General features: G+C 33.2%; 1 protein-coding gene across 2 annotated transcripts in view; it reads left to right on the plus strand.

The window, feature by feature from the left end:
• The first annotated feature begins 2109 nt into the window (after nt 1-2109).
• Nucleotides 2110-13967, plus strand: part of LOC145266360 (nuclear pore complex protein Nup54-like) — a 43335-nt gene continuing 31477 nt past the window's right edge. The window contains exons 1-2 of one of the 2 annotated variants that reach the window (XM_080121982.1): nt 2110-2410; nt 6955-6984. In XM_080121982.1, the coding sequence (XP_079978108.1) occupies nt 2212-2410; nt 6955-6984 (229 nt within the window). In that variant the 5' untranslated portion in view covers nt 2110-2211. The remainder of the gene's footprint in view (nt 2411-6954; nt 6985-13967) is intronic. The other variant, XM_080121983.1, reaches the window with a different exon arrangement.

Consider the following 13967-nt stretch of genomic DNA (forward strand, 5'->3'; position numbering starts at 1 on the left):
AAAATGAATTATTTAAAAAAATTTTATTTCAGCCTTAGGGTCTCGTGTAATCGTGAAGAAAGAGAGAGCCTGTTTCCTCCGTTTGACTATAGGTGGCGTTACTGTCTGTCCACCCAGTTACGGAAGCACAAAATGTATATAATGCCACCCTTGAAATAAATGTTTTTGTTATATTTTAATTTTAAACATGGTTTTTTTTTTGGGGGGGGGGTGCAAACATATTTAAGTTTTGTTTTTTGTTTTTTCAAACATATTTACGTTTTTTTTGTTTGTTTTTGCAAGCATATTTAAGTTTTATTTTTCCAAACATTTACGTGTTGTTGCTTGTTTATTTTAAAACATTTACGGTTTTTTTTTGGGGGGGGGGGTTACAAGCATAAACTAAATATTTTTGAAATATTTTTCTTTTTGAAAAGTTTGCTTATGCACTTATTGGTACCGCGCTATTTTTAATAGTAGTTTCAAGTAAGATTCAGGTTTTACAATATCCTTTTTCAAATATATATATATATATATATATATATATATATATATATATATATATATATATATATATATATATATATATATATAAATACTTGCGGAAAAGGTAAAATAAGTGCAGAAAAATTAAGAAAAAAGGGGGGGTCCATAAAAAAGATAAAAGAAAAAACGTTGATTTTTTTATTATTATTATTATAAGAGCGTAAAAAATACTCGCGGAAAAACGGTTGTACCCATAAATATGTTTAAAAGAAAAATATAGCAAAAACATTTAGTTTATGCTTGCAAAAAAAAAAAACGTAAATGTTTAAAAATAAACAAGCATCAAAACGTAAATGTTTGGAAAAATAAAACTTAAATATGTTTGCAAAAAAATAAAACTTAAATATGTTTGCACAAAAAAAAAAAAGAAACATGTTTAAAATTAAAATATAACAAAAACATTTATTTTTATTTCAAGGGTGGCATTATATACATTTTGTACTTCCGTAACTGGGCGGACAGACAGTAACGCCACCTATAGTCGAACGGAGGAAACAGGCTCTCTCTTTCTTCACGATTACCAATATTTTATATAAAAATAAATAGTTTTTATAATTTTTTGTCTGTCAAATAATATACGCCGCTAAACTACACATTTACCAATTTATTTTTTTTTATGTTTGTAGTAAATTCTGTTTTTAATCACAATTATTTTTCTACTGAAACATTTTGCGTAAGTTGGGGGATTTATACTAATTTCGGCATGACACATAAGTGTGTAATATTTTTTTTATCGTAACCACAAGCAAAACAACACGTGCACGTGCTTTAATAATTTAAATGTTCAATTTGGCTTCTTTTTTCTTTTGGTTTGTGAAAATTTGGCCACGATTATCAATTTGGCCTTGTTTTCTGAAAGATTTGGCTTCAAATATTTTTATAGTCTCGCAACACAACATTGAGGACGACACGCTATTGTAAAGAAGCTCCATAAGTTTTACTATCGTTTTAATTTGCAAAAATAAATGGTACTTGTACAGTTTAATCAAGACATTAAAAAATGAAAATATCTAAAAAAAAAACAAACAAAAAAAAAAGGTTATATTGTCCGCATTTGTTTTGGACTGAAGATCTCCCCCCTCCCCCAAAAATTTCATTCAATTTGATCGAGTTTTTTTTTTTTTTTTTTTTACAGCGGAAAAACACGTTTTTAGGAGAGCACGTTGAAGTCAGCCATTATGGAAATTTTTAACACGCCACGGAGAGATAACTCAATTTAAATCGCCGACACTCCCTCTCCATCTTTAATACTAGCTTTTCTTCCTAAAAATCGAACCTTTTGCTCGGTATCATAAATTGTTTTTCGCTGTAAAAAAAAAAACCCAAAAAACCTACTTGATGAAATTAAGTGAATTTTTTTTTTTTTCGGAGAACTTCGTTCCATAACGGATACGTACAATATAACCTTTTTTCAATATTTTCATTTTTTAATGTCTTGATTAAACTGTACAAGTACCAAATAAATAAATGAAGTGGACTAAAACTCATCAATATGAAGCTGAAGCTTCTATTGAATGGAGTAGAAAGTTAACACCAAAGAAAAAAGGGGGAGATAACTTATGTTCGTCCTACTTCCGGTGATTAGAACTCTCCAATGCGTGAAAACACGTTTCTTTCATTAAACCGCCGGAGTAAAGTAGCGGTACTTTTAATGTTGGTTTTTAATTCGGAGATAAAAAGGAGAAAATGGCTTTAAGCTTCGGGACTACCCCAACTGCGTCAACATCGTTGGCGACGGCGACAACAACTGCATCTGGTTTTTCCTTTGGTGCACCAGCGGCGGCGGCCACGACTTCATCGTTTACTTTTGGTGCACCGACAACGACAACCGCTTCAGCATTCAGTTTTGGGACCCCGGCTGCAACGACTACATCCACCGGTTCAGGTCAGCAATAGCTTCCATACGCATGTAATACAATTGAGGGTGCTTATTCAGATTGCCACTTATGACGGCATTTAAAATCAAAGAAAATGCATAAATGTCTGTGGATGTATTGATGTTCGTGCCAGACAACGATAGAACATTCCAAAAATGACGTAATTTGATAAAGTATTTTTTTATTCAAGAAAATCAGAGGCACTTCTGTAGGACAGTGCCATGAGGCAAATGTGTGTATTTTAGTTTCCAGAACGGCCAATAGAGGGCGTTTCTCGTTCAAAGAATAGGGGTCGATAACTCGTACCTTTCTAAAAGTTCGTGCAAAAACTTCTTTCTATATAAATGTATCATTGTATCATCTTTTAATAATCATATTTTGCTACATTGACAAACTAAAATTATATTTTGACATATTTTTATACAATCTTGTGAAAAAAAAACAAATAAAAACAAATATATGTTGCTACATTTCATACAATCTAGGCAAGAAAAACCCCCAAATAATTCTAAAAAACAATCTACAAATGTTTCGCTTTTCATATATTTTTGTGTTATTTATTTCGTTATTATATCTGTTTGCGTTCTCGGAGACACTTGTTTATATTTGAGGTTCACAGAACGGCCGGTAGAGGGCGTTTCTCCTTCAAAGAACAGGGGGTCGATAACTCGTCTCAGTCGATTCATGCCACTGTCGTAGAGAAGTGTCAAATCAAAGTTTACACTGATTCGTCAAATCACTGATTCGATGATGATGGTGACAAAAAAAAAAAAAAAAAAAAAAAAAAAAAACGTCCAACGAATCGGTGGACAAGCACAAACAAACCTAGTGCACGTGGAAACTCTCAAAACAATCACTAATTACCTCCCCTTATGTTCATTAGTAAAAACATGGCCTTGTCTGTTACTTATAGGTAAAAAAAAAAAAAACAGCATTAAAAAAAAAAAATGTTTTCTTGTAAATAAAAACTAAAAAAAAAAAAAAAACCTAAAAAAACCTACTTGATCAATTTTTGTGATTTTTGGAATATAAAATCTTCATTCCATAACAAGTAGGTACAAGGTAAAAGATTTTCTTAATTTTTATTTATTGCTATAAAAAATGCCAATCTGAATAAGCACCCAATAAATATCATCAAATGCAATATAAGTTACTCTTCTACCTACCTAAATAAGTTTTGACATAAGCAGACATATATTCGGTCGGTTTCTAACAGTATTTTGTATAATTTGATTGTTTGAACTCATTTTCCCAAACTTACCGTGTTGAACAGTGAGCATGCCGCCATTTTTCTTTTTAAAATATATCGATAAACATTGTATGATTTTTTAACCGATTACACGTTTTAAAGTGAGTAAAACCACTAAAAACTTTTCCATATAGAAGAGTAACTTATCTTGACTTTGATAGCATTTACTTGTTATATATTTATTTTTTGACAACTTTTTCGAATCTGTGTATAGTAACAAACCCGTGTTTTTACTTAAACTCGCTTAAAGTACCATATAATAATAATACCATATAATAATACCATATACAAGAAAACGACTGACATTAGATGGTTAGCCAAGGAGACTCGATAATCGCTCAAAATTTGAAAAATAAACAAAACGTCGACAGAAATCCACCCAGTAAGTTTCACAGTGACAGTGACGCTTATTGGGGTGGATTTCTGTCAGTATTTTTATTTTTCGAATATTAAGGGATTATCGAGACTCCGAAGATGGCATCTTCATTTTCGCTATCTTGTAGTCGGTCTAACTTAGCAACTCGGCACTATTTGTGTTTCGAAGTAGATAACCGCTTTAAAGAACGTTTAAAAAATCATCCAGATAGGTAGAACTTATGTTTGGCTTTGATAACTATTATTTGGGTATTTTTTATGACCTGCCCCAGCATAGTATAAACACCCCCAACCACCCCATGTTAAGAACGGCTTTCGGAATACACCCCCCACCTTTCCATGTTAAGAATGGCTTTCGAACTTGGGGGGTGGGGGGTATTCCAAAAGCCGTTCTTAACGTGGGGTGGTTGGGCTGTTTATAATACGCTGGGGTACGTCATAAAAATTTACCATTATTTGTTATATATATTTTTTACCACTTGTTTTGGTCTGTTTATTGTAAATGTCACACAAAAAAATATCTACATTGGGTTGTTTTTATGAGGTTTTAGAGTATGCAGAGTAACCTGAGAGTGCTTTTGTTCGGTACTTACTTAGAATTCAGCCAATTTTCAAAACAAAAATATAGAAAAATCTTCCAGAAACTTTATCATTTACATACCCATCGTGGAAGGAAGATATCGCATTCTAAAAATCGCGTAAATTGATCAAGTATTTTTTCTTTTTTTTTTTTTTTTATTAAGAAAATTTTATAACTAATTGAAATATATTGTTTTGATTCACTATTTTTTATGAATAAGGGGGAGATAACTCTATTTGAACTATCAAGATCAAAATCAGTCTTGTAATGGCTACAATTTTCTATTAAGATCGTAAGAAAAATAGTAATTTTTCACTTTCTTTTCACCTTAATTCTCATCTTTAAGATTACCACTTACGTAGGTTTTCGGTTATGCTGAAAACAAATATCACATTCAAATTTGGGGCAAACAAATAGTTTTCTAAGACATTTTTTTCTAATCTATAAATATAAAAGCGAAAATGTTTGTGTTTTCGTGTATGTCCAAGGAAGGCTTCTTTCCGAGAACCGATCGGTTGCCTCACAACTTAAAACTTTTTATATCGCGCCTAAATGATAATATCTACGAGTTAACAACCGAGGTCGCCTGTCTATTTAATTTGCTCGACTTTGAAAAGATAAATATTCAACAATTTTCGATCGCTGCAATCTGCATGTACATTAAATTTTTTCGTATAATAATAAAAGCGAAACAGAGCTTGGTGTGATCGCCGGGAATGTCCAAAAACAATCAGCATTGATCAGTGTGGCGTTTCTCCTTATATCAGACAATTGCTATTCAATTTGGACAATCCCCTTGTTATGGGGAGCTGCCCCCCCCCCCCAACATATTGGGGAAACAAAAAAGTAAATAAAATACTACCCTGCAGTCAAAGTTGATCTCATTAAGTCATTAAAATGGGCACCTGCCAATTCTAAATAGTTAAATAAATTCAAACGCGTTTCCGTTAGTATTTTGTGGTGGCCCAGTGGTTAACGTCGCACGTTTTTTTTTTTTTTTTTTTTTTTTTTTTTTTTCTTTCACACTTTAATTTCCAACTTTGCCTCAAGGTTTTGGGTTCGATCCTTCATATTTACCCCCCCCCCAACACAAACACTCGCGTGACCACACACACCTCTAAACACCCGGGCAATGCCGGGTACCCCCCCCCCCCGATAGTGTATTAATAAATGTCAGTGGCGTTCGCCATTTTTAATATGGGGGAAGAGTGGGGTGTTTTGTATTAGTACTTTTCAATTGAGAAAAAAACATAAAGGATTACTTCTCTCTCTCTCTCTCTCTCTCTCTCTCTATATATATATATATATATATATATATATATATATATATATATATATATATATATATATGGTAAAATGTGTGTGTTTGTATGTCTTGCAAAAACTTTTGACAGATGCGACGGATCCTCATGAGATTGGTATCGTTTAAAAGCTCGCCCCTTCGGCTGACAAAAATTGGCCAAAAACATTAATTCTTTCACCTTAAATGCGGCAGTTTTCTACAAGAAGGGGTCGATTTTGCATTGCCATTTTTGCAAGTCCTCGTATTGTTGGGATTGACTTCGCTTAATTTCAATGTTTCGATCTTCCGGTCGTACAATGGAGACCTCGGCAAAGACGTCACGTTTTATTTATTTGTTTTTTTTTTTTCCTCCTTTGCGTTACGGGTTCGAGCCTGTTTGCCTACTACCACTGTTTTTTTTCTTTCTCTCTCCACTTAAACTTAAACTACCGTTGTCCCCCCCCCCCTCCTCGGGTCTGCTCTACCAATTTATTATTTTTTTTTAATCCCCTCTCCCTCCGGGTTCCTTAATCAACCCAAGCAACACTGGGGAACCCTGCTACTATACCAATTTCTTTTTAACACGTTTTAACCCCCCCCCCCCCCAAAGTCCTTACTACACCTCCACACACCCAAGCAATGCTGGGTACCCCTACTAGTCTATAATATAAAAGCGAAAATGTGTGTGAATTTTTTTTTTGTATGTCTGCCAAAGGCCTGTGAGGAGGGAAGGGTGTGCCCTGGGTGGGGGTCATTGTTTCTTAGAACTTTTTATACACTTCCTAGGTTATAATATGTCGGATTTACAAAACAAGGTCGCGTCTATCTTTTTATTCAGCGACTTTTATGTTACAAAATTCGCGCTGTGATTCATTTTCTCTACTACTTTGGCGTGATGTTTGACCTAGAAAACCAGACATATTGCATTTTGGCGTTATTTCTGACCATTCTTTATTGCACGTTGGTCTACCATTGTTTTTTTTTTTTCTTTTCTTTTTTTCTGATGAAGATTTATTAAAATATTAAAAAAAAATTTAAAATTTTTCTTTAATCAAAATATTTTCAGGTTTTAAAGGATTTGGTTCTGGCACAACAGGTAAGTGCCATGTCATTTTTTTAAAAAAATTATTTTTAGTGTATAATGATTTGTATTATTTTTACATTATCACTTTTAGTGTAAAAATGATTGGTATCATTTTTACATTATTACTTTTAGTGTAAAAATGATTGGTATTATTTTTTTATTATTACTTTTAGTGTAAAAATAATTGGTATTATTTTTACATTATTACTTTTAGTGTAAAAATAATTGGTATTATTTTTACATTATTACTTTTAGTGTAAAAATAATTGGTATTATTTTTACATTATTACTATTAGTGTAAAAATAATTGGTATTATTTTTACATTATTACTTTTAGTGTAAAAATAATTGGTATCATTTTTACATTATTACTTTTAGTGTAAAAATGATTGGTATCATTTTTACATTATTACTTTTAGTGTAAAAATGATAGGTATTATTTTTGTATTAAAAGTAATAATACAAAAATAATACCTATCATTTTTACACTAAAAGTAATAATGTAAAAATGATTGGTATTATTTTTACATTATTACTTTTAGTGTAAAAATGATTGGTATTATTTTTACATTATTACTTTTAGTGTAAAAATGATTGGTATTATTTTTACATTATTACTTTTAGTGTAAAAATGATTGGTATTATTTTTACATTATTACTTTTAGTGTAAAAATGATTGGTATTATTTTTACATTATTACTTTTAATGTAAAAATGATTGGTATTATTTTTACATTATTACTTTTAGTGTAAAAATTATTTCCCACAAATTGCTGGACTTTGGAACCCTGTCTTCTGCCGTCCTGGCTGTACTAATTAGCAGAATTTGAACTTTAATGTAAACAAACAGCTCTTTGCTCATCTTTCCACATAGTGCCCAGAGTTTGACACAGTCACAAATAGTGGCACTTTATGGCCAAGTGAAAATGTGTCTTGTATGAGGTGAATAAAGAAAAAAAAAGAAAAGAAAATACTAGGTCTTATTAAAAATTTTTTTTTTTTTTTTCCTTATTTGGTTCTAGCTAGTGATGGGACGATTCCAATATTTTTCCAGATTCCGATACAATTATCAATTCCGATTCTTAATAAGTTTCTATAGAATTGTTATTCTTCCCAATTTCTGTAAAAAAAAAAAAAAAAAACATGTTAAATATGCAAATATTTTCTTAAACGTAAAATTATGCTTGTGGAGGATGATCTATAGTTTAAAATCAATAAAAATTTATTATTTTATCATTAATACCAGCAATGAAAAATTTTACTTTAAACAAAATCAAATAAAAAAAAAAAAAAACACTTAAAAGAATCATTTTGGCATCGGAAAATAGGCACCAATTCTTTTTCGATACTGATTTCGATATCCCCAAACTTGTCTATTTTTTTTTTTTTTTTTTTTTTTCTTCCGATTCATTGTCCCAACACTAGTTCTAGCTAAGGGCATCCTACTGGATACCAGGCACATCATTTTTTTTCATTAGATTGCTTTAATATAAATAATATTAAGGAAACTAGTGTGTGTGTGTGTGTGTATATATAGAGAGAGTGAGAATAGAACAATAAAAATTACAAATGAATGTCAGAATATTGATTAGAAACTGGTTTATATGTATGAAAATTAAGTATACACATTGATGTTGGCCAGATTTTTTTGAGATGGGGATTGATAATTGGACTACTGTTTTATATCTTTTTTTTATTTTCACAATGTTTCGTCCGATGTAATCGCTGACATTCTTCAGGTGTCAAACTCAGGAATTTGTACAGAATTTCAAATGGCAGGCTTAATTTAATCCATCAGAGTAACTCGCTCTCATTTGGTCAGCCATGACTGTGTAGAAGTTCTAAGTAACTTATTATTGTCTTCTTAGTATCGCCTGCACTAAGGATTGAACCATCAGCACTTAGATGATGATCATGTAGAATTGACGGAATAAGAGTAAGCTCCCTTCATGCATTGAAGTGTTCCATACATAATCCCGAGTTGGGCGGGAAGGCAGAAAGGCAGAAAGGTTCCTTGAGATACACCTGAAGAAGTTTGGAGTTTACATCGACTAAAACATTATAAAAATAACATCCAAAATGAGAACAGTAGTTTAAATAGAAAGTGTTTGGGCGTTTGCAGATTATTATATATATATACGGTATTTCAAAATATTAAAAGTATTGTTGAGTTAAATTTGAACGGTTCTGATGTTAAAATAGATTGGACAAGTTGTAAAACTTTTGTATTTATTTTAGCTAAGAACAAGGTTTGGGAAAGCCCTGGGGCTCCATGAGTGGGGCTGAGGGGCTCAGGACCCCCTTTCTTAAAGAGAACCAAATACTTTATATGGAAAAATTAAATGGCTGCAGACATTTAATTATTGATTTTTTTTTTTTTTTTTTTTTTTTTTTTTTTTTACTGGAAATAAATATGATACATGTGGTTGCTCATGTATGGCACAATTACGTTGACACACCGGTTCTCGCCAGATCACTGAAGTTAAGCAATGTTGAGCCTGGCCAGTACCAGATGGGTGACCATTTGGGAAGGCTAGGCACTGTATGTACCTTCTAGGAAGGTAGTGTGGGGCCAGCACCCTCACCCTGTTAAAAGAACTCCTCGCTACAAAAGCATCTACAAAAAAGTTGTAGATGGCCTATGTCCCTCCAGCGGGCTCAAGGGTTATGGATGTGGTTGTTCCCGTTGGCTTAAGCCTCAAGTGAAGGAACTAGCAAACTTGTTACTTATTATTAAAATTTGATATTAATGTTTTTTTTTATATTTATTTAAAAAATTATCTTGTTAGTGCTCCGTAAAAAAACCTTTGGCCTGCTCAGGGGTTCCATCGTGGGAAACCCTGGGTTAGAATTTTCTTGGAGCAATGACGTGTTCACTAAAAAGATATCTGCAGCCTGCAAATCTTGCTTTCAGCAAAAAAACCCCAAATGCTATATCATTCACCTGCTATAGGAATGGTCTTGTTGCAAACTGAATAAGTGATTTGAGCGAAATTCGAAATATTGAATTTTGATGGTACCTAGCAACTTCATTATGTCACAGTAATTAACATATCCAAAAATTATGAAAGACGATAAAGTTGAAAATTAATTATTAATGAAAACCGTTTTGAAGACAATTAGCGAAAATTGCGTTTTGCTGTGATTTTTCAAAGTTTTCAAAAAAAAAAAAAATTACCTCCCTTGTTAGAATTAGAACTCTCTGGTTTCTTTTTTAAGCAAAACTTAATTTCCACTAATTGTCTTCAAAAACTATTTTCATTAATAATTAATTTTTTACCTTATCATTTTCTGTAATTTTTGGATATGTTCATTACTGTGACGTGACAATTAAGTAGATACCACTGGTTTTACTTGAAATTCAATGTTTCAAATTTCGCTCTAATAACGAAGAAGCACCTGACAGGCTTGTAAGGGGGATAACTCCGCTTAGACTAGGTTGATCGATGAATAAATAGATTTGTAAGTAAATAACAGAAAGCAGTTCTCTTGTGTCTAGAGGTCTCGTTCAATTTGCTGTTATAATACCCCGTTGTAAAACAGCTTCCTAGTCCAGTAGCTTCTTTCCAAGGACTGCAAAGTTGTGGAACTCCCTTCCTGCTCACTGTTTTCCTTCTACATTACAGCTTTGGTGCTCAGAATTGTCTGATCTATTCCCTGCTTCTGTTGTTCCAGCTCGTTTGACTTCGTTGGTCTAGTGGTCTCCATCAATTCGTTGTTTTGACACTTATATAAATCGCTCCTGACAAGGCGTGAAGCCACTTGATGTAAGAAGCTAACAAGGAAGAAAGGTGATTATAGAAAAGATGTCGGGCTGCTAACTAGCACAATTATATTTTTTTAGACAGTATACCCGATTAACTCCATTCCAATATTCCCAGAACGTGTCGAATGTCAACCTAGGGCTATCCTCTGTATTTTTACAAGTATACTATCAGACCGTGCTGCCATATTTGGTCTGGTAAATCTCTGTCCCATTTGAGAGTTCTTGATAAAATGCAGAAGCGTAGCCTTAAATTGAATAGCCAACACCCTTCTTTCTCTGTATCCTCTCTCACAGAAGCGATGCCACATGTTTCTCCAAATTATCTGATCTATTGTTGCAGCTCGTTTGACTTATTGGTCTAGTGGTCTTCATCAATTCGCTGTTTTGATACCTCATTGTAATACAGCTTCCTATTCCAGTAGCTTCTTTTCAAGGATTGCAGGGTTGTGGAACTGTCTTCCTGCTTCACTGTTTTCTTTCTACCTACAGCCTTGGTCTTTTCAAGACTAAGGTCAACGAGCATCTTCTGCCTTTGCAATAATCATCTTACGTTCTTAGCTCCTTACATCAGGTGGCTTCATGCCTTGGCTCGAGCGATTTCCATAAAAAACACTCAACACTACTTATCTTTCAAACTAAATAAATGCTTTAAAATAAGTTAAAACACAAAATAATTATCCAGCTAATTAGAAAAGTAACTTATCTTACCTTTGGTAGCATTTATTTGTTATACCTCATTGTAATACAGCTTCCTATTCCAGTAGCTTTTTTTTTTTTTTTTACACAGTGGTCACCACTTATCAAGGCCCGGAAGCCATTCAGGGATAAGGGTTATTGTAAATACATTACGTTAGTGTGGAGATTTGATGAAGTGTTTACTTAAGGGGGCAGTTCATTAGGAATTTGTTAACGTTGGACTTGAAGACATCCAAGTTGTAGTCAGGTGGGAAGCAGGCCGATGGAACAGAGTTCCACAGGCGTGCAGTTCTAAGAAAGAAGCTTTGTTCATGGAATCCACGTTTTGATTTAGGCACGGATATAGAGTGGGGGAGATTTTTCACAGTGGATTCAGCTAGAGAGGTGTTTTTCGTGAAAGATTGGCGAGGGGGGACCAGAGATTGGAGTTCAGACGAGCACCTGCCATGGAAATAATAATAAAATAAGCATGGGCTCGCAACGTCTCTTCTGTGAGAGAGAGGTTGCAGGGTAGAGAAAAGGGCATCCCCCACTAAGCCACGAAGTCTATTTTGTACTCTGCTTCTTTTCAAAGACTGCAATGTTGTGGAACTCTTTTCCTGCTCCCTGTTTTCCTTCTACCTATAACTGTGATCTAAGACCAAGGTCAATAGGCATCTCCTGACTTTGCAATAACCATCTTATGTTCTTGTTAGCTCCTTAGATCAGTTGAATCTGTGTTCCATTTGAAGCTTCTGGATAAATTGCAGAAACGTATCTGTAATTTGATTGGTTCCCACACTTTCTTTTTCACTGCAACCTCTCTATCACAGACGTGATGTTGCTAGTCTCAGTCTTTTCTACAAATACTATTATGCCACGTGTTCCTGAGAATTGTCTGTTCTATTTCCTGTTTTTGTTCCAGCTCGTTGGACTCCTTGGTCTAGTGGTCTTCATCAATTTGGTGTTTTAATACCTCATTGTAATGCAGCTTTATATTCCAGCTTTATATTCCAGTAGTTTCTTTCCAAGGAGTGTAGATCCTGGATATGACCTTAAACTATATCCAATGGTGAGGCCCCAGCTTGCGGGATTTGGGGAGTGTGGAGTCACCCTTTAATTGCCATTGCTCCCAGGTTCACACGGACCTGGAGTGGTAGCACCTGTTAGGTTGGTTGGTTGTTTTGTTTTACGGCATATCAACCCTTTTCAGGTTATTTAATGCTGAATCTGGTGATTTTGAAGAACGATTTTTTAATATAGTATATTTGTTTTTTAGGTTGTATTCTATTTAACCCATAGTTGGGACCCTAACAGGTACTACCACTCCGGGTCAGAGTGGACCTGGGAGCAATGGTGATTAAAGGGTGGCTCCACACTCTCTAAGGCCTGCAAGCTGGGGCCTCACCATCGGATATAGTTTAAGGCCATATCTATGACCGCACCTGTTAGGGTCCCAACTATGGGTTAAATAGAAACCGACTTGAAAAAAAAACCCAAATATATTCTATCAAAAAATTGTTCTTCAAAATCACTGGATTCGGCATTAAATAACCTGAAAAGGGTTGATATGCCGTAAAACAAAAACAACCAACCAAGGAGTGTAAGGTTGTGGAACTCTTCCTTCTCCCTGTTTTCCTTCTATCTATAACTTTTGATAATTTATTGAAGACATTGTTTCGGTTCTGATATGAATATAGTTTGGATAAGTTGTAGCGTTTTCCATTTATTTTAAATACAGACTTTCTATTAAAATAAATTTTATGGTTTAGAATTCCCTTTCGGAGTTTTCTTGGACCACTAAAAGTGAATTGTTAAGAAATAAAGACTGGAAATCTTGGCTCCAGTAAAAGAATTCGAATGTTAGATCGCTTGGCCTCTTATAGGCATGACCTTGAATGAGACACTTTTTATGATTGTTAAACATTGATCATTCTTTTTTCCTTAATTTTTTTTTCATAAAAATTGCGCATCAGTTAAAAAAATGACTCCCAAAGTAACTTGACTATAGATGAGTTTGGAAGTCAATTTCTAAAAGCCGTCCAGCACATGCCAGCAAGTAAAACATGTTATAAACATGCGATATCATAGCATTAAAAAAAATTTTTTAATAAAAAAAATTCTTCTCTTTATGTAATCTCAATATTTTTTTCTTTTTACGAGATCCAAAATATTTTGTTCTTTTTACGAGATCCAAAATATTTTGTTCTTTTTACGAGATCCAAAATATTTTGTTCTTTTTACGAGATCCAAAATATTTTGTTCTTTTTACGAGATCCAAAATATTTTGTTTTTACGAAATTTCATTACAAAATTTAAAAAATTTTCTTTCTTTTTAATTTAACCCATTATAACCTGAATTGTGATGTTGATGATTAAAAAAATATTTATTGTTAATTTTAGTTAATTTAATGGGTAATGATATTATAATTGTCTTCAAACAGGAAATATTATGAAGTTCAATTGTTAAATTATCACTGAGAATTTTTGCGTTTCATAAGCTTACCTTTATTATTATCCACAGTACTTGAAAAAAAGTGTGTTTGTGACAACAA

This window comes from Euprymna scolopes, chromosome 41, assembly GCF_053919585.1.
Source record: "Euprymna scolopes isolate OS-2025 chromosome 41, ASM5391958v1, whole genome shotgun sequence".
NCBI lineage: Eukaryota > Metazoa > Mollusca > Cephalopoda > Sepiida > Sepiolidae > Euprymna > Euprymna scolopes.